Source organism: Gossypium hirsutum, chromosome A12 (genome assembly GCF_007990345.1).
Source record: "Gossypium hirsutum isolate 1008001.06 chromosome A12, Gossypium_hirsutum_v2.1, whole genome shotgun sequence".
Taxonomy (NCBI): domain Eukaryota; kingdom Viridiplantae; phylum Streptophyta; class Magnoliopsida; order Malvales; family Malvaceae; genus Gossypium; species Gossypium hirsutum.
Window position 1 is genome coordinate 96,685,374 of NC_053435.1, and position 24,142 is coordinate 96,709,515.

The 24,142-nt window shown below is 32.1% G+C and overlaps 2 protein-coding genes across 3 annotated transcripts; both read right to left on the bottom strand.

Annotated features, from left to right (window-relative positions):
- Positions 1–400: 400 nt before the first annotated feature.
- Positions 401–1,892, bottom strand: LOC107938240 (uncharacterized). Its single transcript, XM_041083185.1, has one exon. The coding sequence runs from the start codon at positions 1,077–1,079 to the stop codon at positions 576–578; it is 504 nt and encodes a 167-aa protein (XP_040939119.1). The 5' UTR covers positions 1,080–1,892; the 3' UTR covers positions 401–575.
- Positions 1,893–1,897: 5 nt separating this feature from the next.
- Positions 1,898–7,903, bottom strand: LOC107938246 (proline-rich receptor-like protein kinase PERK9). 2 transcript variants are annotated; one of them, XM_041083184.1, is made up of 9 exons: positions 7,364–7,700; positions 5,885–6,924; positions 5,031–5,450; positions 4,860–4,946; positions 3,792–3,862; positions 3,610–3,686; positions 3,349–3,496; positions 2,538–2,699; positions 1,898–2,391 (listed from the first exon to the last, which is right to left on the bottom strand). In XM_041083184.1, the coding sequence occupies exons 2-9, from the start codon at positions 6,879–6,881 to the stop codon at positions 2,206–2,208; spliced, it is 2,148 nt and encodes a 715-aa protein (XP_040939118.1). In that variant the 5' UTR covers positions 6,882–6,924; positions 7,364–7,700; the 3' UTR covers positions 1,898–2,205. The 2 variants fall into 2 exon arrangements, with proteins under 2 accessions (XP_040939118.1, XP_040939117.1); XM_041083183.1 differs by having other exon boundaries at positions 5,885–7,903.
- Positions 7,904–24,142: the final 16,239 nt, after the last annotated feature.

The window sequence follows — 24,142 nt, forward strand, 5'->3', positions numbered from 1 at the left end:
ATTTGCTATTGAATTCTTAAAGATGTTATATCATGATTATAAAGGCATCGCATTTCCTGTATTCATCCCTCTCCACTACTTTTCATTTCTCTCATTTTCATCCAAACTCCATTTCCTATTTTGATGTTTCTATTGTAAAAATAAAAACATGAAAAATAAGTTCGCAATATTGCTAACTTACATCGTATTGCAAGCAGTTCTAAGTTTTTCATGCGATAACTGTATTTGAGGTCTTTTTTTTTTAATTTTCATACAAATGTTTTTCTTTTTTTTTTTCCATTTTCTCTCCAGACATTTTACTTTTATTTTAAGTTTTTAATTTAAATAAGTACAAAGCTAAAAAGTAATGGAAAATTGGTGGGTAGCAATAATAGCAGGTCAGGTAGGGCGAAACTAGGGGTGCTGGAAAATTTTTATTAGATATAAAATTACACTTTGAGTCTTTAAAAATAATAAAAAATTAATTTAATTTTTTAAAAATTATAAAGATATAAACTATTTAAAATAGTAAAATTGTATTTTTACAATACAATTCTGGGTCCAGTCTTTTGAATGTCATAAAATCATGGAGAGAGCTAGCAGGTAGCAGCAGCTGAAATGAAAGAAGACATGTCGACTAACTCATTGCACTCTACAAAATCAAATCTCCCGTTGGGTAGATGACATGATGGTGAGGAGGATGTGCCAGAGTGGAGTGATCTGCCCCAGAAGCTTCCAAATGCAAACTCCCCTCTACGAGACAGCTCCTCCAACACCTTCTCAGCTTCCTGTATACAACAACATTGAACCCCATATTGGGCATCTCCAAAACCAGCTTGCCTTAATTCTATACTCATGCTCATGCAACTTTTTGTGACTAGTTCTACTTGTACTTCATCTTGAAATAATCCATCCTTCATCTTCCCTTCCTTTCTTCGCTGTCCAATTAGTTTCTTCTTGGCATATTGTTTGGTTTTCTTAATGAGTTTGGCAGGAAATTTGAGGAACACAAAGATGATGAACTGGAGAATCAGGCATTGACTACAGCAGCATATGACTATACAATCAGCAGCAAGCATGTTGCACTCTTCCATCTCCATAGCTATCAATATGGTTGTCCAAGGAAGAAGAAGGGCTGCCCATGGAAAATAAATTGGTTGCACTTTCACAACTCATGTCATTATGTCTTGTTAAGGAATCAGTTCCTTCTCCTGTTTGGAGGGGAGAAGAAGGGAGGTTAGGTTATTACCAAAGGCAAGGCAAAACAGACGGATTTGGCAGGCAGGGAGGCAATTGGCGTTGCTCAAGTCATGACGCATGACTTGCACATTACCACAAGCATAAACCAACTCCCGCGCCGCAATCTAAAATGAGGCCGCCACCCAATTTCCTTTTTTCTTTGTAAAACACATATATTGCACGTTAAGAATACTATAATATATAGCCTAATGCTTCTAATAAAGGAATTGTGTGTGATATCAATTCCAGGCCATTGCTTAGGTCAGATTAGATTCGGTGTCATAATATCTTGTTTCATAAGAAGGCACCTTACTTGGTTTCTGATACAAAGCATTTTGATGTTTCCCTTTCCTTTATTTCCTTTTATTCTTTAGAGAAGTTCAATTCTTTCATGCTCCCACCCCTGATATTGTCTAGCAGCTGCTGCTGCTCTATTTGGTCTCTTGCTTGAGTTCCCCTTTTATAATATTATATCATATTTTATATATATACCTCCCTATGCAAATTACAACTTCACATGCTTATCTCCTCTCCTCTCCTTTTTCTTTCTTTTTTCTCTTTTCTGTTTGCTATTAGATAGAGGATTCCACAAGAGACAACGGGAATCCACGACACTAACTACTGACAATGTTATCTTAGCAAATTTGCATTCAAGCTTTATTGTAGCTTTAACTTCGGCTGGAACAAAATTGGCATCAACTATTTAGAACACAAAAGAATAGCAGTTAAATGGCTGAATGGGGAGAACCCAAAAAAACAAATAATAATATACATAAATGATATTTCATGGAAACTATAACAGGACCTAGTTACACCTTACAATATATTGGAGAGTCTAAAACTATCTCCACATCTTGGTGCTGTAAAATTCCAGAGACCCGCAGCTGAAAACCAAAACTCCAGCAGCCATACCAATTCAAATTGGCATCCATGCAGTTCTGAAATTGCTCAGCCTCATCCCTGGTCAATACTCGATCATATTCTTCTTCAACTACCCCTGCTAATGCTATTTTCGCTAAAATAATCTGTACTGTAATTTTGACTGCCAAAAGCCATCCTCCGAAACCATCTGATTTCTTCAGATTGCTGTGCTGAGTTAAATACCTCACTTTCACCTACTTTCATTCCATTGCTCAGATCTGAGGTGGCCAAACTTTCAAAAGCTCTCACAATCTGAGGAAAATAACTCAAGTAAGAAAGAAGTCACAGTGACAATGTCACCAATTCCATATGGTTCTAATATTCAAACTAGGATACGGGAAACAAGAAAACCACGATGCTATTTATTATCCATTTCTTCAGCAACAAACTTTAACTACCTGTCCCATCCGTGGTCTTTTTGCAGCAGAATGCCGCACACATGCTGTGGCAGCCTCGATCATCCTAAACATTTCACTTTCAACATAGTTTCCACCAAGCTTTGGATCTGCTAAACACCCAAATTCCTCACTATCCAGTGCATGACTCAGTAAAGGCCGGGCCTGAAGTGTACAGATGATTTTATGAGTAAAGTTTCGGTTATTTCTTTCGCATTCCATCCTCAGATGTCTTTCAAGATTTTACCCGCATGCATGTCTAAATACATCAATTTAGATTTAGAAAAAGAATAAAAAAGCAAACACCAACTAGATAAATAGTGGACACGTTCCTTTATCATCCACGGCTCTCTGTGAAAAGATTAACTTTTGTTTCAATAAGGGTAGTCTAACTAGGGAGAAAATATATGAGCAATATCTGGCCCTTTGTGTATTCAGCAACTAAGCTGGTTTTTGCCATTTAGGCTAGTAGGTTAGAAGGATTAAAGAAAAGGAAAGGCAGAGATAGAAGAAGAAATATTTTTCTGTAGATAGTGATTAAAAGAGGAGATTATGAATAATGAAATGATTTTCTCTAGCAGCCACAATTGAGAATTCAGTACTAAAAAAGGGGGGGGGGGGAGGGCGGTTGAACGGATGTAACAAAAAGGTACCTCATTTTCAAAGGCCTACAACTATATTAAGCAATATAAAATTGAACCACGATCAACCTTTGCTAAAATACAGTTGGGTTCTTATGGATTAATACTTGTGTATAAGATGAACTTTAGAAATTGGAACATCACAATAATGAGTGAGTAAATCAATAAATTACCCATTCAACTAGACTTTCATCACCAAGAGGTTGAGATGCATCTACAGGCTTTCGTCCAGTAATTAGCTCCAAAAGCACGACTCCAAAGGAAAATACATCAGATTTCTCAGTCAATTTACCACTTGATGCATATTCAGGGGCCATGTATCTGAACAATCAACATAAGAATGGTTGATATATTTTTTGTTAATAGAAAGTTCATATACCTTTGGCTACTAACTAGTAGAACGAAACCTATGAGTCCTCAGAGAAAAAGCCTACCCAAAAGTTCCCATAACACGTGTTGTTACATGTGTATTTGCATCCAGAGCTAACTTGGCAAGTCCAAAGTCGGAAACCTGTAACGTAGATTAGGAAATAGAAAGTGAAGGCCATAGCCTCATTAAGGCAACAACAGCTGAATGTAGTTTGGAATGACACAGATAAAAGAGAAGCGTCCATACCTGAGCTTCAAAGTTGTTATCTAAAAGAATGTTTGACGATTTGATATCCCTATGAATAATACGAGGATGACCTGAAATATAATCATCAAAGAATCCAAACAATATAAATAATAAACTTGAGAATTTAATAAATCAATAAAATATGTAATGTGAAACAGACACAAGGTTCATTTCCAAAAACAATGAATAGATGGAGAAATGTTTTGGCAAATCTTGAAGAAGCTAAATTCTAAATAAAAGGTTACATCATGGACTGCAATGTAATCAACGATGGATGATTGATGCTTTTCTAAACGAAGCATAAAAATATATCATCTACATAAAAGAAAAATAAGAGTGGTGATGAATCTGCCATATATTCTTCTTCTAGCTTGGAATAAGCTGAGGAATAATAGAAATTCTTCCTTTTCTCCTTGTTCTTTTTATTTTGGTTCTTTTTTCTTTTGGTTAATCTACCTCAAGTCCCAGTATTAAAAGCTGAAGAGCAAATTAGTCCTTCCACTATAAAAATGAGCAATTTAGCCCCCTATACATTTAATTTTAAAGCAATCGGTGTTAAACTTGAGCATCAGGAAATTTTAACTTGTGTTTCAAAGTGACTTCCAAAAATGAGAAAAACCAAAATTTAGCAGTGTTCAAAACACGACAATGACTAATTTGGTCACCTTTTATTCACATCACTTTAAAACACAACAAATCAGCATTTTTTTCAAACTCACCCTTACAGTTTATCTATTTGCTTCAAAATTAACTGTACAAGAACTAAATTGCTCACTTTTTATCAAAGAGAGACTCATTTGCTCCTAAGTCTATAGCTGCCAGCTGGTCTAACCTGTTTGGTTGCGACATGTCTAGTAAATTCTGATACAGTGCCAAACCAGCATGACAATGTCAAGATATCAGAATGCATTCCCGCACCAAAATTTTCAGAGTTCATTAGAAAAACAGACATTAGTTGCTAAATGCTAAGTACACAATTCTGGAAAATAAAATTTTCCGTTTTTAAGCATTTTGGCAGGTTATACCACTTTCAAGCTTGGCCATTGATATCTGGATGGAAATACTTACAGTCTTCATGGAGATAAGCTATCCCACGAGCTGCACCAGCAGCAATTTTAAGACGTGTTGCCCAATCCAAAACTGGCATACCTTCTCCTGTCAAAGGTGAGGAGTAAGACATATGAGATTAGCAGTCCAATGCAGTGGGTCAATTCTTCAAAGATCATTTATGGCGCTTACCATGAAGATGGAAATAAAGGGTATTATTAGGGACATAATCATATATGAGCAGTCTCCGGTTCTCAGAGATGCAGTAACCGACAAGTGAAACCAAATGGCGATGGTGTATACGGCTAATAATAGCAACCTCAGCTTTAAATTCTCGTTCACCCTGTCCCCCACCAATTTTTAGCTGCTTCACTGCCACCTCTCTTCCATCTGGTAAGCAACCTTTATAAACAGCCCCAAATCCACCTTCACCCAAAAGATTTTGGTCTGAAAAACCATTTGTAGCGATGGTTAATTCTTCATATGTAAACCATGTCTTTGAATTGCCTAAGCCACCAGGTTCCGGCATCATCGGTGGTGAATGCACAAAATCACTTCCAGAACTACTTCCAATAAGAGGAGCAGAAGAATGTGTCTTTGTAGGGGATGAATCTATAAACATGTTAATAACAACGATCAAAACATTACCTCCAATAACAAGTAAATCCAAAAATTTACCCACAATTCCCAGAGCAACTGGATAAATTAAATGAGCATCTATATCCAAATCAACCTTTTCTCTCATTTGTACAAACCGGACGGAACCCCTCAATCCCAATGTCAGTGGCCAGTATCTATCGTAAGTAGGTTTCAAAGCATTCAATCACTAAGCTAAAATGACAACAAAACTATTATTTGCTGTATTATGTTTTGTTTCTTTTCGCACGGTAAGCACTAAGCAGTATTTGATTTCATACTAAGGGTATGAGCAAATCGTATTCTGGGAGAATGGAATTAAATGTTGAAGCATAGCTCAAAGAAACCGAGTATATAGGGTAAGCAATAACACGTCAAGGAAACAACATTGCAACGATTGGAAAACCTACCTGATCTCGGGGAAGTGCCTAGTGGGGATGGCATAACATAACCACCATTAACTCGAGTAAGCTTCTTTTTCTTCTGCCTCCTCAAGCACCAGACAGCCAGCCCAATAAGGCTAAGCACAATGATCCCTACAGCTACTCCTATAGCAACTGCACCTCCTACACCAATGCCATCATTACCTGAGTCTGAACTTTCTGGTGCACTTGGACCAGGAGCATTTACAGTCCGATTATCAGTTGGTGGAGTCAAAACTTGAGGAGGAGGAGGAGGAGGAGGTGATAATCTTGATATAGATGGTGGTGGAGATGAGCTTGGAGTAGAATTAGAGGGTGAAGGTGTTGGTTGAGAACTGGGTGGTGTACGCTTAGAGGGAGATGTTGGGGCAGGAGATATTGAAGATGGCGGAGGACGGGAATTTGGTGGTTCTGTTGGCGGAGTTTGTGATGGTGGTGGCGGTGGATTTGGTGGTGGAGATCGTGATGGTGGTGGCGTTGAAAGGGGAGGTTGTGATGGTGGTGGCGTTGAAGGGGAAGGTTGTGATGATGGAGGCGGTGAACTAACAGGTGGTGGCGGTCGCGGCGGCGGTGCTGGCGGTGGTTGTGAAGGAACAGGCGGTTGAGTAGATGGTGTTGGTTGAGGTAGTGATGGAGTTTGTGGAGGTGGAGGTGATGGCCTGGGTGCAGATGGTGGAGGACTAGGTGGCGGGCTTGATGGTGGTGGCGAAGGCGGTGGAGAAGTGGAAGTGGAAGGAGGGGAAGTGGGTGAAATAGGTGGGGGAGGAGGGGAGGCCTGCAGGGGTGGAGGTGAAGATTCAGCAGGGGATGGTGGTGACAAGGTGAGTGGAGGTGGAGCTGTAGAAACATCCGGAGGTGGAGATTGAGATTGAGAGGGTGGCGGGATAGCATTAGCCGGAGGAGGAGTGCTAGGTGGTGGACTGATAGCAGAAGCTGGCGACGGAGCTGGAGGAGAAGATTGTGGAGGTGATGATGTGGTTGCCATCGATTCAATTTACCAAAATCAATTGATGGTACACTACGAATACCTATAAATTCACATATGCCAACATACTCGCTCAGTCTCATTAAACAATAAAAATTTCAGAAGATTCCTATAATGAAAGCTTCAAAGATATGCGGGATTCATCTAAACTAATAACTCCACTAATTTGTGGCTGATCAAATTGAAATTCTACGAAAATTCAAAAAAACAAACATAAAAAAAAAAGAACTCAAGTTTTTAGAGTTTTAAGTGCCAGCTGCTTATACAATCAATCACCAAACTTCACCAAACAAACCACTCTTGCTTCAAAACACAGAAAACTTCCCATAGCCAACTCTACGATAGGCCAACTGTTGATAACATGGCAGCGGCAGGCCACTTCACCACCATTTGGAGGTAACTCAACTTAAACCCAGAGCACCAGTGAGTCACTTAGAAAACCAAAACCCAGATCCAACCCAGCAAATGCATCAAACCCTTACCTGTCTAATTCCTATATTCTACAGTTAGGTCTCCATGTCGGTGGTGTAATGTTTTGGATTCAAAGCTCACCCAGGAGGACCCAGAGGAAGGACACGGATTGTGGGGTCACTCCCACAAATCGTAAGCAACTTTGACGAACAAGACACCGTCTTGTTGGTTGCCTAAGTCGTTCTCATCTCCCTGTTTAGACTACGCACTTTAGGCTGAAACAACGCTTCAAAACTCATCATCATTAAACTTAATCTGATTTAGCATTAACCATAACATCATGATTTATGATATTCAACATTTTACTATGCATAAGATTCAAAGGGTCTTTTTTTCTTTTTTTAATAGAAAATATTGCTAGAAACGTAGAGGCACAGTCGCAGACCTTTTCTAAGTTCTAAATTGTAAGTTGTTAGTTGTCAGCTCTCGTAAAACCATGGAATTTTTTGTTTTTCTTGCTTTGCCAAATTGATTTACAGTACAGTACAGGCATGTGAAAACATTAAAAAAATAATGATAATAGCAATAATAACAAAATAGCAAACAAAGTTTAATTAAAATAAATAATGAAGTTCCCCTCGATCTACAGCTTAAATATTGTTCTTGTCTGTAATCCTTCATTTGTCAGGTCTCTCTCGTTTGGAGCCTCAGTTTTGACAGTGATGTAATAATTTATTAATGTCCAAAATTTTATTTATTTTACACTCCATCCAGGATTTTTTTGTTCTTTTCTGACCAAGCCTCATCGATTATTAGATACTATATTTTATACTACTTTACACATTAAAACGCGTTTCATTTGGGTCCTTTATAATATCATAACATCAATTTTACTTCATATTTTGAATTGAGGTCGACTTTCAATTTTTCTAATTTTTTTATTTAACCGATTGAGTATAAATATTTACAAGTCTTTAATATTTTATTAAATTTAGACTCAGTTTTATTTGACTTTATTTTAATTTTTTTTAACAAAACTCAAATAAATTACGAAAAAATATAAAAATGAAATAAATATAGGTTTTTGAGGCTCATAGCTACAGATATAAATATCGGAAGATAAAATATGCAAAATACAACTAAGAATTTCATAAAATAGTTAGTACTCAATAAGCCTACCCAAATTGTGAGCCATCTTATTTTCTTGCCTACGTGCTGATTGGAAGGAGAAGGTTTGGAATCGATGACTTTGTTCCAAAAAAATCATAAATTAAGAGCGCGATATCTGAATCATCAACTTGCTTGCAATATGTTTCTATAACGACCTTGTCTACCTGCATCCAAAAAGAGCCTGTCGAGTCTCGCACCACTACCGGCCCAGGCTGACATAAACACAGCAGCATCAATGTTGCACTTATGCTAGTGGTCTGGACCAAACGATATTGGCGTTGCCACCTTTTCCACTACCAGCCCGCAAGCTTCCAAAAGCTTCTTGTGAGCTTTGCCAGCCTTGTAAAAAAATAGCAGCGGCAAATAGGACAATACGTGAATAACTTTTACTAGTACTTCCACATAAAATTAACTTGGTTTTTTTATGAATCAAGTCAATATTTTTATGTGCGAAACATGTAAGGAACTATTTTTCAAAATTTGTGTTACCCTTTTGAATTTTCAAAAAGTATTTTCGTTGTCCTATAAATTAATTTTTAAAATATAAACACTATAAGTTAAAAAAAAAACCATTTTCGGAATCATTTTCAGCTAAAACGATCCCTACAGCTTTCAACCTTTGTGTGCTCATATTCTTTTTATAGAACTTGAATTGAATTATACTTCATAATTAGATAAAAACAAAGCAGTAATTCCATATCTTTTAGTCTTTCGAGATTAATGACTTTTTTTCCATTTTCTTATTCCCTTGTACGATTAATAACTTTTATATTAGTTTTAGTAGAGATGATTGAATAATGAGTTTCCTATATAGCCCATCAAAACACATCTAATTTCATAATACATGAACAAGAAAATAATTAAATGTTACTACTTTTGATCAACAAATACTCTTTGAGGAAAGATGAGTTAGATAGTTGTTGAATGATTCAAGGCAATGTTAACTGAGGTGGTTTAAATACTTATTTTATTTGATTTGATAATTTATTGAAAAAATAATTTAGAACTGTTAATGTGTTGTTTTATTGAAGGACTGATCAATATTGTGTGTTGCATTTAAAAATGTTCATTGAGGAACTATTTTTGTGAGAGAGTGCAAACTTAATTGTAAACATTGTTAAGTATTTATTGCTCAAGTTCTCAATATGTAGAAAAATCAAACTGTGTAAATAAATTTTGGTGTTCTATTACAATTCTCATTTTTAAGTAAATATACAACTTAAAGTAGTAATACAAATACTATTTTCTTTTTTCTGTGAATTACAATAACAAGGTAAAATCCAAACAACTAACGTGACTAGCGCGACTTAAACCCAAGCCACACCTGAAACAATGAGCACCCTTAACTATCAGGCCATCACAATATTCAACAAAATTAATATATATTTAAAAATTTCAGGTTTGGAAATAGAATGTGGATGATAGAGAGTTGAAACATTGAGAAACTGTTATTTTGTCTGGTTATGAAATAAAATAGAAAATCATAATCGATATTGATATAAGCCTTAAATAACCAAGACATACGACAATCAGTTGAGGAACTTAGGACCATATTAGATTTGTTGTAATAATATTATTCAGATTAAGTAGAAGTATTGTATTCGTCAAATTTAATCAAATTAATTAATTATGTATATTTCTATATAATTAATTAAAAAACACCAACGTAATTAATTCAAAAAATATAAAAAACGCATCCTTCAATTTCTATATTTATCGGTTTCATTACGTTGGTGTTTTTTACTAATTGTAAAGTCGGCTTTATGAATATAATTATATTCCTTTCACACGTAGCGCAGAAGATGTGTAGATAAATGATTAGGTGGTCCAACAGTTTTTTTCACCTTTTCTTCATCATTCTCCTCTTCATTTTAATGACATGTGAAAGTCACATTACAACCATTTCTTTTCCATTCTATTAAAATTCTAATTGAGGTTTTGGAAAAGATGATATAAAAAATTCATATATTAAGATAAAGATTATTTATTTAAATAACAATAAAATATAATAAAAATAAAAATTAAGAAAGACTTGATCAATCTCATATTATTAAGATGGTTGTACAACAACACCTAACTTGGAAAGTTGACAAACAAAGGTAAGTTTGATTAAGGCCTTTGTGACTCTATCAACTAGTTGATCAACCGCATAAATGTGATTGATCTCAAAAGTTTTTCTGGTTAACGTTATCTTGGACAGAGTGAACATCGATTTCGAAATGGTTCATCTTACTACGCGAAACTTTTGTTAAACTAGAGGTTTAGTATTTAAGGTTAATAAATTTAATATTTTTTAAATGTTTAAAGCCTAATAATAAAAATATAAAAAATTCAAATCTATATGTAAAAAAGGTAAATTACTTAGTTAATCATTTAATTTTTAAAATACTTTTATTTTGGTAATCCTTTGAATTTAATTATTATCATTTTGATCGCTCCAATTCTAAATCTCTAACCCCCGTTAATAAAAAAAATGAGTCATCAAATTTATTTCTTCTCCAAAATATTGAAAGAAAATGATTAAATTTATCCAAAATATAGTCAATGGTCAAGCCATCTTTCGTGGTCTGTTGTGACATTAAGGTGCATGTAAGCTCTTGTAAGGGCCTAAGGCTGTGTGAGAGCACAATGTCTGGTATATCTTAAGAAGAGCAAACTATGCATAAACTAGATGATCCCACAAAGGAAGCCAAGGTGTTTTTTAATTTATTTTTTTTATCTTCTGTATGATTTTACTGTCAACTATTTAACAATGGTATAATATGCTGAATGCTAAATAATTATTTTTTTTCAGAAAGGACGGCGCGACATTTCAGGAACTCTAGAAGAATGTTGGTATTTCATAAGAAAAAAAAACTAAAATGATGAAGAAAATTGAACTGAGAAGAACTTATTGAAAAAAGAAAATAATAAGTCAAGTAATTGAAATAGAAAAGGCACATTTTATTGAACTGAAACTAGTGTTTAAATAGTAAAAAGTTAACAACTACTAACTAAAAATAGGCTACTAACATAATCATAATCTCTAAAAAATAATCTTAAAAAATCTGAAACAAATAAAAGAATTATGATTATATATAAAATTAGCTAGGTTATGATAACTAAAGCAAATCTTCAACACTCCTCCTTGCTTTAGTTGCTGCAAACACCAAGTATTATTCTCAGAACTTCAAATTTTCTTACTAGAAGCGGCTTAGTGAAGATATCTGCAACCTACTTCTCTGTTTTGCAATGAACCAGTATAATGTTACCTTCTTTTTGCACTTCACTTAAGAAGAAAAGCTTAATATTGAAATGCTTAGTCTTCCCATGAAATACTGGATTATGAGAAATTGCAATGGCAGCTTGATTATCAATGAAAATCTTTGTGCTTTCCTTTTGTTCAAGGTTAAGATCACTTAATAATTTTCTCAACCATAAAGCTTGACTAACATTGGCTGTTGCATCAACAAATTCTACTTCAGTAATGGATTTAGCCACAGTTTCTTACTTCTTCGAGCTCCATGAGAAAACACCAGATCTAAAAGTAAAACAATACCTGATGTACTACTCATGTCATCAATGGAACCTCCCCAATCACTATCAGAGAAGCCAACAAGCTTGAACTCTTTACTTCTTATGAATTTAACACCAAAGTTACTCGTGCCTTTGATATAACGAACTACTCTCTTGGAAAGATATGAAATGATAATGATCAATGAATGTATATCTATGTTTATGAAAATTATGAATTCAATGGTATTATGTTCATGTAAATCTACCTTACCATGTGATAATTCAATTGAGTTATGTGTTAAAGCACTAACATGTGTTGTTGATGATACTTAGGCTTGTGCCAAGCTTATATTGGATTGTATGATGTTAAATTTTAAGGTTATGCAGTGAAATGGTAAGTTATGTTCATGTTTTACGAACTTACTAAGCATTATATGCTTACGTAGTTTTCTTTCCTATGTTTTATAGATTATCGGAAGCTAGATCGATTTGGAAGCTCGTCGGAGACCTATCACACTATCCAATGGTTATATCGAGAGTTTTTGATGTTTTGGCTAAGGTTATAATGGCATGTATAGGTGGACTTATGTTTAAGGTTTAGTTGAATGCTAAATGTTGATTTTGGTATGTATATATGTTGGTTGTTTAGTACCATATTAGTAATGGTTGAATTGTACCTTTTATGTGCTTTTGATTTATGAAAGAAATGGTAAAAATGGTAAGTTTATATTGACATGTATAGGTCAAGTATGGTATGTTTTGAAATGGTAGCAATGTGATCAAATATACATATGTATATGTCTAGGTAAGTTATATGCTTGTTTTTGAGGTGTCTTATATGGCATATTGGTTGAATGGAAATTGGTCATTTGAATTGGTCATGTTATGCATGTTTCGGTATGTTGGTGATGCCTTGGTCATGTGTGCAAATTGTGTTTAGATTCAAGCATGAAATGGGTGATGGAAATGGCTTGATTTTGGTCAACTTCATATTCACACGGCTATGTGTCCTCTGTAGGTTTGAAAGGCATTCAAGTCAAGTAGTTACACGGCCTAGCACACGGCCTAGCACACGGGCGTGAGGCCATTTTGAGTGTTACACGGCTTGACAAACAGGCGTGTGGCTTGGCCATGTGACCCACCTCAGAGAGTTACACGGGCATGGACACGAGTTGGGACACGGTCGTATGTCCCTATTTTGATTATTACACAACCTAAGACAGGGGCGTGTGACCCCTGTAGTTTAAAATTTCTAAATTTTCCCTAAATGTTCCAAATATTTCCAATTTAGTCTCAATTTGTTTATAAAGTGTTTCTAAAGTGTTTCTAAGGCCTCGAAGGCTCGATTTAGGGACGATATGTATATGAATTATTTATATTATGTTTATGTTGAGATTTAGAATATATGTTTTAAAGTTACGTTTTTACGGTGATGCTTCGTAACCTTATTTCCGGCGACAGATACAGGTTAGGAGTGTTACAAATAACATATAAAATTTTACATTCTTTACAATTTAGTCCTTATTTTCATGAAAATCAATATTCATTTAATTATCACTTTCATTTCACTTAGAATTAAATTCACTATCATAAACACTTCATTTGAATTGTCAATTCGAGTATTTTTATTTCATACCTCTATTTTTTTACACTCTTTACAAATTAGTCCTCTTACATTAATTTCACTACACTTAACTTTAAAATATTTTCAATTTAGTTCTTGCTAATGTATAATTAAATAACCACTTTCTCCTCACTTAGAATACATTTCACTTTCATATATCACTTCATTTAAACATTTCATTACAATATTTTAGTACACATGTTCACTTTTGAATGTTTTACAATTTAGTCCTTATCAATATAAAATTTCATAATCACTATAAACCCACTTCAATATCACTTTAAATTTAACTCACTACCATATAACGCTTCAATTAAGCATTTATTCATAATATTATATTCTACACATTAACTTTTGTACACTTTACAATTTAATCACTTATTCCATACTTTTATTGTCGAAACCATTTTTTTAAAAAGGTCGAGTTTTATTTTTTGAAAACGAAAATCGAAAATAGGAGTTGCCACCAATCCCTTTTTTATGAGGTGTGATCGGGCCACCTCGTAATTTGTTTGTTTTAATAAAGGGATTAATTTACTAAAACAATGATTTTTGGTCTACGAAATTTAGAAAAAAATGGGTTCGGGAGTCGGTTACGTACGAAGAATGATTAGCATCCTCGTAACGCCCAAAATCGGTACCTTGTCGATTAATTAATGTCTTAATGTCGAAAGTTAAAAACTCAAAAAGAACTTAAAATACGATCCCTCTTTGTATTATGTTATGTTTACTTAAAAATTTGCTTGAATAAGTTGAAAAATATATTGAAGACCTTCTTATCTCGAGGCAACGAAACGTCACGTCCCGTAAGTTAGGACATGACACTTCAAATCTTTGAGAATAAGTTTGCCTTGTTTTTTTTTTTGAAATTTCAGGTGTTTCAATTTTAAAAGGATATTTGGTTATTTAGATCCAACGAGAAAAAGAATGAAACCCCGTAAGTTAGGGTACGACTTTCTCGAGTCTCCAAACACATAACATTGCCTTACTTTGAAAACCTTCCCTTTTTTAAATAACATCGAACGTAGTATTTAAATTATATGTATTTAGTTTATTCAAACTTAATGTACAAATGAATGGTTTTAAAACCTAATGTTTGATATTAGAATACTACAAATAAATAAGAAATACCATAATAATATAATTTTGGTTAGTATTAATAATCGCATCATAATAAAATAAATGAGTAAATTTAAAATATAACAAAAGAAGTGAAGGATGCTAAGTAATGATGATGAATGTAAGTAACATGTAAAAATATAAATAGATAAGGAATGAAATATGTACAAATAATGAATAAGAAATGTGTAAATATGAATAAAATAGACTTTAAAATAAAAATAAAGCGATAATAAATGCATAAATAATGAGTAAATAATAGCAAAATAAAAAAGTATGAGAAGTTGAAGTCGCAATAATAAATATATAATTGGCAACAAAAAGACTAATGAAAAGTTGAAAATAAATCAATAAAAAAAATTATAAATCGCAAAATGATTGAGGAAAATAATTTATAAAATATCGAAGATAAAGGACTAAATTAAAATATAAATAGAATTAAGGGTGCAATTTGTAAATCAAATACATGAATGGATAGTAATAATAATAGATATAATAATAAATTTAGTAAAAGTAAACAAAAATAAAAAAAGAGTAAAAATAAAAAAATATAAATGTGCAAATATAAATAAAGAAATACAAAGAAAAATAAAAGATTGAAGGTCAGGGGCAGAATTTAAAGAAAAATCTTAATAAAATAAATAGATATATCGAATTAATAAATAAATAAAGCAAATAATAAAAAAATGAAATTAATTGAGTAAAGGACCAGATTGGAATTGAAACAGAATTTAAAGTATAAATCCTAATAAAATAAATAATAAAACAACAAAAGGATCCAAATGGAACGAGCGCAAAATGAAAGGGGACCTACTGGGTAATTATCCCAAGTCCCCTAAACGCGTTGTTTCCTAGAGGATGTAAACAAAATAAAATTAAAATTTTGCGGTAAAAATTAAAAGAGAAAGAAAAATAAATAGGACTACATTGTAAAACATCAAAACAGTGGGAGGGCTGAAACTGAAAATAACCCATGCACTACGAAAACACGCGGATCATGGAATCGGGTCGGGTCGCGCCGTGGGTCGTCAAAACGTCGTCGTTTAGACGTCTGCAAATCCGGCCCAAAACGGCACTGTTTATGTAATACTCCGAAAATTTCTATAGTAAGATATTATCCTTGATATAGAAAAATAAGGAAATAAGTGATAAAAAGGGAAGTTTTGAGTTATGCTAACATTGGGAAGTAAATTATGATATCTTGATTCAGGAAAGGATTAAATTGTAAAAGTGTGAAAAGTTTTGCTGCACAAGAGCAAATATTAAAAACTTGAGTGGTTAAAGTGTAAATATAAAAAAGTTTAAGGACCAATAGTGCAAATATTTTAAGGGTGGAATGATCTAGAAACCAAGGAAAATGGATGAATTATGACCAAATTAAATAGGTGAAGAATTATGAGGGACTAAATTACAAATTTTACCAAATTAAATGATGACTTAATGATGGAATTTTAAAAGATAATCAAGGGCAATATGATCAATTAGAAGGAGAGAGAAATCTAGAGACAATGATGATGTTGGAGATATTTTAGATAAATTAAATAAATAAATATTAGTTTATTAATACTTTAAGTTGATTTTTAAATGATATTTTATTATTTTATTATTATTTTATTTAATATATATATATATATGTAAGGAAAGAAAGAGGAAGATGATCACCATTCTCATGCAACTAACGTGAGAAGAAGAAGAAAAAGAAAAAAAGAAGTTTCATTTTCTTACAATTTGGTCCTTCCACCAAAAATTCATCATTTTCACCTAGAAATAAAAAGAATTTCCATAGCCATCAAGAGAGAAAGATAACAAGGAGATTATGGGGAGCTAGAATGTCAAGTTGAATTCAAGAAATAGAAGCTGGAGGAGAGAGAAAAATCAAGTTAAAGGTTGAAATCAATAAGAAAAGGTAAGAACATCAAGATTTCAATATATTTTTAAGTTTGATATTATTAAAAAGCATGGAATTGATGTTAATGTAGAGTTTTCTTATATATGGACCTATGTTCTTGACATGTAGTGAAGAGAAAATAAGAGAAAGTGATGAGAAAGTGTAGAGAAAGAAAATAAGGGTGTTATAAACATGGTAAATAAACATCTTGCACTAAAACAATTTTGGACAGCAGCAGTAGGCTAACTTTGAAAAAATCACCATAAATTATAAAAATTGAATTAGAGGATGAAAAAAATATTGAATTAAATATTATTGAGTCTAGTTTCTTATAGAAGAAACGGTGTAAGAAATGGAATTGTGAATTATGAGATATAATAAATTTTGTGAGACAAGGTTAGAATGATTTTGGGTTCCCCTGTTCTGACTTTGGAAAATCAGAAAAAATTTGAGAAAAATAATTAATGCCTTAAATTTATATGTTTAAAATCCTTAATGAGTCTATTTTCAAGATAAATAATCGGGAACATCATCTGAATCTCGTAGAAGGAGATAATTAATTCTTAGCCAAGAAGGGTGAGAACTGTCAGATAGCAGAACAAGGGTAAATTTAAAGAATAAACTGTACTTATTGGCTAAACAAAAAATTCTAAAAATTTTATGGTAAGAAGATATGTGAGTCTAGTTTCAGGAAAAATTAACAGATCTTAATTTGGAGTTCTATATCTTAAGATAAAAATAATTTAGTGACTATGACACGGGTGGACAACTTTGAATATACATATAAGTAAATAGTGAAATTATAGATAATGTTACTTATAAGCATGTTATATATATTAAGGATGTGGAATGGAGAGGAGGAGGAGGAAAAATATATATGAATATTCAGCTGGTATGGTTAATTTGCATGTTTTAGACTCAGGGACTAAATTGAATAAAAGAAAAATTGTAGGGGAAATTTTGTAAAAGGTCAAGCTGTTGTATGTTACACAGATGAAATATAGCAGCTACAAATGTACCGTAAGTTGTCCGGATGAAGTACGTTTTTTTTGTAACAAGCGACCTGTATATGATTTGACAGAAAACTTTAAATGTCAAAAATGACCAAATTGAAGGAATGAATTGTTTTATTGATTAAATTAATAAATTGAATGAAATTATTAATTTGGATCAAGATTGGGTGAAAATCAGGGAAAATAAAAAATTTACCAAAATATCTCTGAATCTTGGAATCTCTGCAATTTAGCCAGGTAAGTTCGTGTAAATTGAATTATATTCTTAAATGCTTGAAATGTATGTTATTGATGTGAATATGATTTAAATATTCCTGGTATGAAAATTGATGAAACATTGATATATTTGATAAAAAGAAGAAGAAATCCCGGTTGAATGAAAGGAAATTTTGATAGATCTCTAAAAAAAGAATTGACGGTAAAAAGGATCTAGCTCGGACGAGTAATCCTATTCTAATATAGCCCTCCCGAAGAATATGTGTAAAATGGATTTGGCCCGGACAGGTAATCTGAATTAAGGTCTGAATTTAGCCTGGACTGGTAATTCAGATCCAAGCTCATTAGAGTAATTGTCATTGCAGGGGATTTAGCCTAGACTGGTAATCCCGACAATACTCTATGAGTTTATATTACAGGGCATTTAGCCTGGACTGATAATCCCGCTGTAAGGATGAGGTTCGCGGGAGTGTGCTTTCTGAAATGAAATGTGTAAGACCATGGTTGAAAGATACCATGGCAACATGATATGAAATGTGTAAGACCATGGTTGAAAGATACCATGACAACATGATATGAAATGTGTAAGACCATGGTTGAAAGATACCATGGCAACATGATATGAAATGTGTAAGACCATGGTTGAAAGATACCGTGACAACATGATATGAAATGTGTAAGACCATAGTTGAAAGATACCATGGCAACGTGCCATGAAATGAATAAGACTATGGTTGAAATATACCAAGGCAACATGACAAAAAATGAGTAAGACCATAGTTGAAAGGCACTATGGCATCATGTCGAAGATAAATAAGATCGTGGATGAGAGATGCAAAGACATCTGTTGAACAACTAATATTCAGGTAATATGTACTAGATGACGAATGGTTATATGAATTGGTTACACAAAATGATTGTGTGAAATGTTTACAAGAACTGGTCATATGGAAATATATGTACAAAATAGTTGTATGAATTAATTAAGAAGATAGATAAATGAAATAAGTATAGGTACATGGAATTTAATTTATGTTAAGTTTAATATGAACAATTACCAAAATATATATACATGAGATATATGGAAATGATGGTGCATGAAATATTGATATAACTAAATGAATGATATATGCTTATGAAGAAACGGTAAGAGAATAATATGTTTCGTGACATGTACATATATGATTATCTTTGATATGTTGATACAAGGAAATTATGTAAATTGAGACTATTATTAAACTCAATGTTGAAATTATACGAAATATGTACAAGTATACTAACAATGTTGTTGTTTGATACTTAGACAAGTGCCAAGCTATTGATTGAACAGTAATATGTTTATTTATATGATGCATTGAATCAATAAGTATTTTATTGGATTTTTTGTTAAATGATATGTAAATCCTAATAATGCCCCGAAACCCTATTCCGGCAACCGATACGGGATAGGGGTGTTACAGTTTAGTCCCTATATAAATATAAAAAATCCCAAAAAAAACATTTTCCCTTTTATTTTTCCAAAAATTTCAGAGGGTTCTCTCAAATCCTCTTTCCCTCTCCCCATTTCCAGCCATCGGTCCGGCCTTGGCTATAGTAATCGGCCACCGTGGCAGCTGTCAGTCGCCGGTGACGGCGCCGCCGTTCACGGTGGCCGGAAAAGTAAAAAGGTCATTTTGGGCTTCTTTTACTCTTTAAACCCTAATTTAGGGTTATTTCTTCTAAAAAATGATTAAAAATTGTGAAAGGAATGAAGAACCCTTCGGTTCTAGGGGTTTTTTCTTTTTTTGAAAGAGAGCCACCTTTCATCGGAGGTGACGGCCTCGGCCATTCAAGGCGACGGAGCGCACCCTCAGGTACATTTTTTCAAACTTTTTGCTCTTTTTTTTATTATATTTCTATTTATAAAATAAATTCATAACAAATAAAATATTAAAAAAATAACCTTTTTTAACTTTGAATTTGGTTTTTGATTACTATATTGTGTAAAAGATTACAATCTGCCAATGGCTTTTATAGCTGATATTTACTGTTCATTGTATACTGTTATTCTTATTTTTCTATTGTTTGCTTTCTTCTCTGCTTTTCTGCTTTGTTTTCTTTCTTCGTTCTCTTTGTAGGTCTGGGCGAAGTCAATGGAGGTGGGTTTTCCCCATTTTGGTGCAAAATGACCCAAGGTGCCAGGCCTCGGAACGAGGCGCAGGCGAGGCGACCGAAGGGGGCGTGCGAATGGGTGCGGCTCACATGGAATTAGGGTTTAGGTTTCTGCAAAAAATGCTTAGGCATATGGGCTTGTAATTTTTGGGCTAGGGTTTTTAGTTTTGGGCCTGCAAAATTTGGGCTTTTTATTTTGGACTTTGGACTGGTAATATTTGTTTTGGTTTTAATTTTTGTATTTGGGCTGGGTGGTTTGGGTTTTTACTTGTTTGGTTTGTTGTTTAGTGGGTCGGGTCAAAATTGGCCTATTACATTCATTACACAACATTAATTCACTTTGAAAATTAAATTAAATAAATATAGTCACTATACTTTAATCAATGTAGCACAGATATTTTTAAGTTAATCACACAACTACTAATATAACAATTTCACATATTTTATACTTGGATTTTAACAAGTATAGTAAAATTTTTGAAGTACTTACCTCTCTTTTGTTAGAATTTCACTATTTTGCCTTTAATTTTCTTCCTTCCTCACTTTTGTCACCACCTTCACTTTGTTTCCAACACTTCCATTATTTCTTCTCTTTTTTTACTTCATGAACACTTTAAATACATAATCAATTTCTTTACTAGAAATCACTTTCTCATATTTCTACTTCAACTAAACATAAATTTTATAAGAAGACACTTAAATTCTTACATTGTCTCTTTAATCTCTTCACTCTCTTCTCAACTTTCTTCCCTTCCAATTCCAATTTCTTCTTAACTTTTTGATGGCTATGAAATTCTCAATATTTTTGAGCGAAAAAGATGAAATTGACGGAAAATGACTAATTTATAAAGAAAAAAAGGTTTCTCTCCTCTCCCTTTTCTTTCTCACCTTGGAAAGATGAAGAAAATTCTTCACCTTGGAAAGACGTTTTTTCTTTCTTTTAAACTAACTTTTTATAATTAAAATATTAATAAAATATCTAAATAAAATATTATTAAAATAATAATAAACTAATTAAATAGTGTAAAATATCACTAACATCATGATTACAATCCAATGACCCATATTTTATACTTCAAGACTAAGCAAATCCAATGGTCATAATTCATCCACACATCTAATGGTATTTTGGCAAATTTTCCCCAAATTATCTTTTTTTACTAAATGACCATTTTCCCCTTGATCAAATCTTATATTTCCATTTATGTCCTTATGCACTTTTGGGTATTTTCACTTTTATTCCATCAACTTTTTAAATTTATACTTCAACCCCTTAACTTTTGAATATTCACATTTTGACCTCATCATTTTTCACTTTTTCATAATTTAGTCAATACCTTATATTTATATCTCACAATACCTTTTTCAACTTTCTCCAGTATCCAATACCTTTCTCTACAACACCAATGTCATTATTTCATTTACTCAATAAATCAATTATACACATTTCGAGTATAACACTTTACAAATTCAACATGATGATTTTAGGGGCATTACAAAAAATGTTATATTTTGGGGGGCTAAAGTGCAACACCCCTATACCATGTTTGACTCAATGAACCTGATATAGGAATATTACATTTGGTGCCAAAGTAATTCTTGGCTAATTGCTAATATATTTGAACATAAAAATGGACACCTGGAACATGCTTAATATTTTTCCTAAGTACATGTCATTCTATTTAAAATTTTAAAACATACCCTATTGTTGCTTGAAGATGTGATGAGATGAAAATTTGCAATCTCAAAATTCAAATCTTCAAAAATTTTTGTACCTAATCTATGCACGGAAACAAATTGTACGCTGAGTATACACCCAGTGGTAGCACTACAATTCAAATACTTAAGGTAAAAACAATAAATATACATAACTAATCTTACCACTATTTTACTTTCAATAAATCATTCATGCATTTAAAACCTTAAATTTTCTTAGTAATATGTATCTTAAATAGCTTTTCTTCATTTTAACTTATATATCTTCTTACTATATCAATATTCATTGCATGCATTTCATCAATAACCATTTCATAAAATCATTATTTCACATATTTCATTTCTATATCTCAATTCAATAACTTATTCTATTTCATATCTAAAACCTTACCACATTAGTCTTTCAATAATTATTTAAACCAACATTTTTCAATAAAAATAATTATAATTAATTCATAAGATTATATTCAACTAACTCATACACTATTTCATTATTTCCAATTCATTCTATTTTCACTTCTTATTTCGATATCTCAATTTCAATTGACATTTCAATTCATAATTTCACTTTCTCATACTTTCAATAGTTCAATCGATCTATTCATTGGATTTTCTCATATCATTTATTCAACTAATTTCAATATCAATAATTTGATATTTTAGCAAATTCATGAACCTTAAGTTCATGCTTCAAATCTCACATCTTAATTCCATTCACAATTCAACTCATAATTTCTTTCTCACATTTTTAATAGTACGATCAATCAAATTTATTTAATTTTCTCGTTTCAGTTATTCCCCCTATTAACTAACCCGGACTTTGACAGATACACGGATTCCAACCCAAACACACCAGTACGGCACATTGTGCCTAAAACGGTACATAGTACCTGATCAGTATATGACACATAAGTGCTTGAAACGACATACGAGGTGCCTGATACGACACACGAGGTGCCTGAAATATGACACATAAAGTGCCTGATCGGCAAAGCCGATATATCCCGTACTCTTCCAAATCCTATGGCATGCCAATTATATCCAACTCAGCCCGATTAGTTAATAGGGTATTTTAATTCTCAATTCACTTTCATTTCCAATTCAAGATCACTTTTCAATTACAATTTCACATTCAAACCAATATACAGTTCAATTATACATACACATTCACCATTCAATTCAATTCAAATTCACTTTTCCACTTTCTAATCAATAAACAATTCAATACCAATTTCAGATAATCACATATAATCATATTTCGATTCAATTTAAACTACTTTTCAATCAATACACAATTCACATATTCACACATATTCATAAATTAATGCACTTTTATTTAATTCATATTTTTAATTCACTTTCCAACCAAATTCAAATCACTAATTACTTTTCAATCAATATACATTTTCAAATATTCATATAATTCATATTTCAATTACTTAATTCAAATCAATTTTAATTTCCAATTTGTTTACATTCAATTTCAATAGCCATAAACATTTTTGAATCAATTTCATTCAAATCAATATCATAATTTCAATTGCTTACCTAATTTTACTTGCTATGCATTTTAATTAAAATATAACAATTAATAATAAATAGATTTGAATTATAGTAATACAAACCGTGATTTTCGTGTCTACTCCTTGTCCACTTTTTCTTTTTCTTTCTTCGTGGATGCCTCAAGTGCGATATTAGCAATTAAAGCTTTAAACTTCAAAACTCTAATTTTTCCTTTTCTTTTTCTTTTTTCCTTCTTTCCTTTCCCCTTGTTTCGAATTACTCTCTATTTCTTTTCTACTTTGTTTTGTTGCTTTCTTTTTTTATTTTACTTTATTATATATATATATTAGTTAACAATAATAATAATAAATATTTATTTACTAAAAAATAATTAAATAAATTATTTATTTATCACCATACACTTGGCTTTTATTTAATTCAATTCATAATATGATACTTATAATAAATTAATTTAATAATAATTTTAATAAATATCTTTAGCTTAAAATATAAGTAAATAAATAATTATATTACAAATGTTTACATATATTTATTACACATGTGTTTTATCATCACCCCACATTTGTCAACTATTTAATTTAATTTATAATTTAATATCAATTAAATAATAATAGTAAATATCTATTTAGTAATAAATATATGTATTACAATGGCGGACACATATATTTTTTTTCAATTATATATTATCATCACCATCCACTTGTCCTTATTTTATTTATTTTATAATATAATATAATATAATTATAATATAATTATTATAATTTAACATAATTAAATTTATAACTAAGCTATTTATTTATATTAATTAAACAAACAAAAATCTAAGATTTTTGTTTTTGTTTGCGGCCTCAACTTATACTAAATGGCTTATTTGCCATTTTGGTCTTTTTTATTTTCTTTTAATTTACAATTCAACTTTTACCCTTTATTTACT

Coding starts and splice junctions, on each gene's coding strand:
- LOC107938240 (XM_041083185.1), bottom strand. CDS start 1,079: ATGGAGATGGAAGAGTGCAACATGCTTGCTGCTGATTGTATAGTCATA.
- LOC107938246 (XM_041083183.1), bottom strand. CDS start 6,881: ATGGCAACCACATCATCACCTCCACAATCTTCTCCTCCAGCTCCGTCG. Junction 4,947..5,030: donor CCTTTATTTCCATCTTCATG/GTAAGCGCCATA, acceptor CACCTTTGACAG/GAGAAGGTATGCCAGTTTTG. Junction 2,700..3,348: donor ATGAAAGTCTAGTTGAATGG/GTAATTTATTGA, acceptor TGTACACTTCAG/GCCCGGCCTTTACTGAGTCA.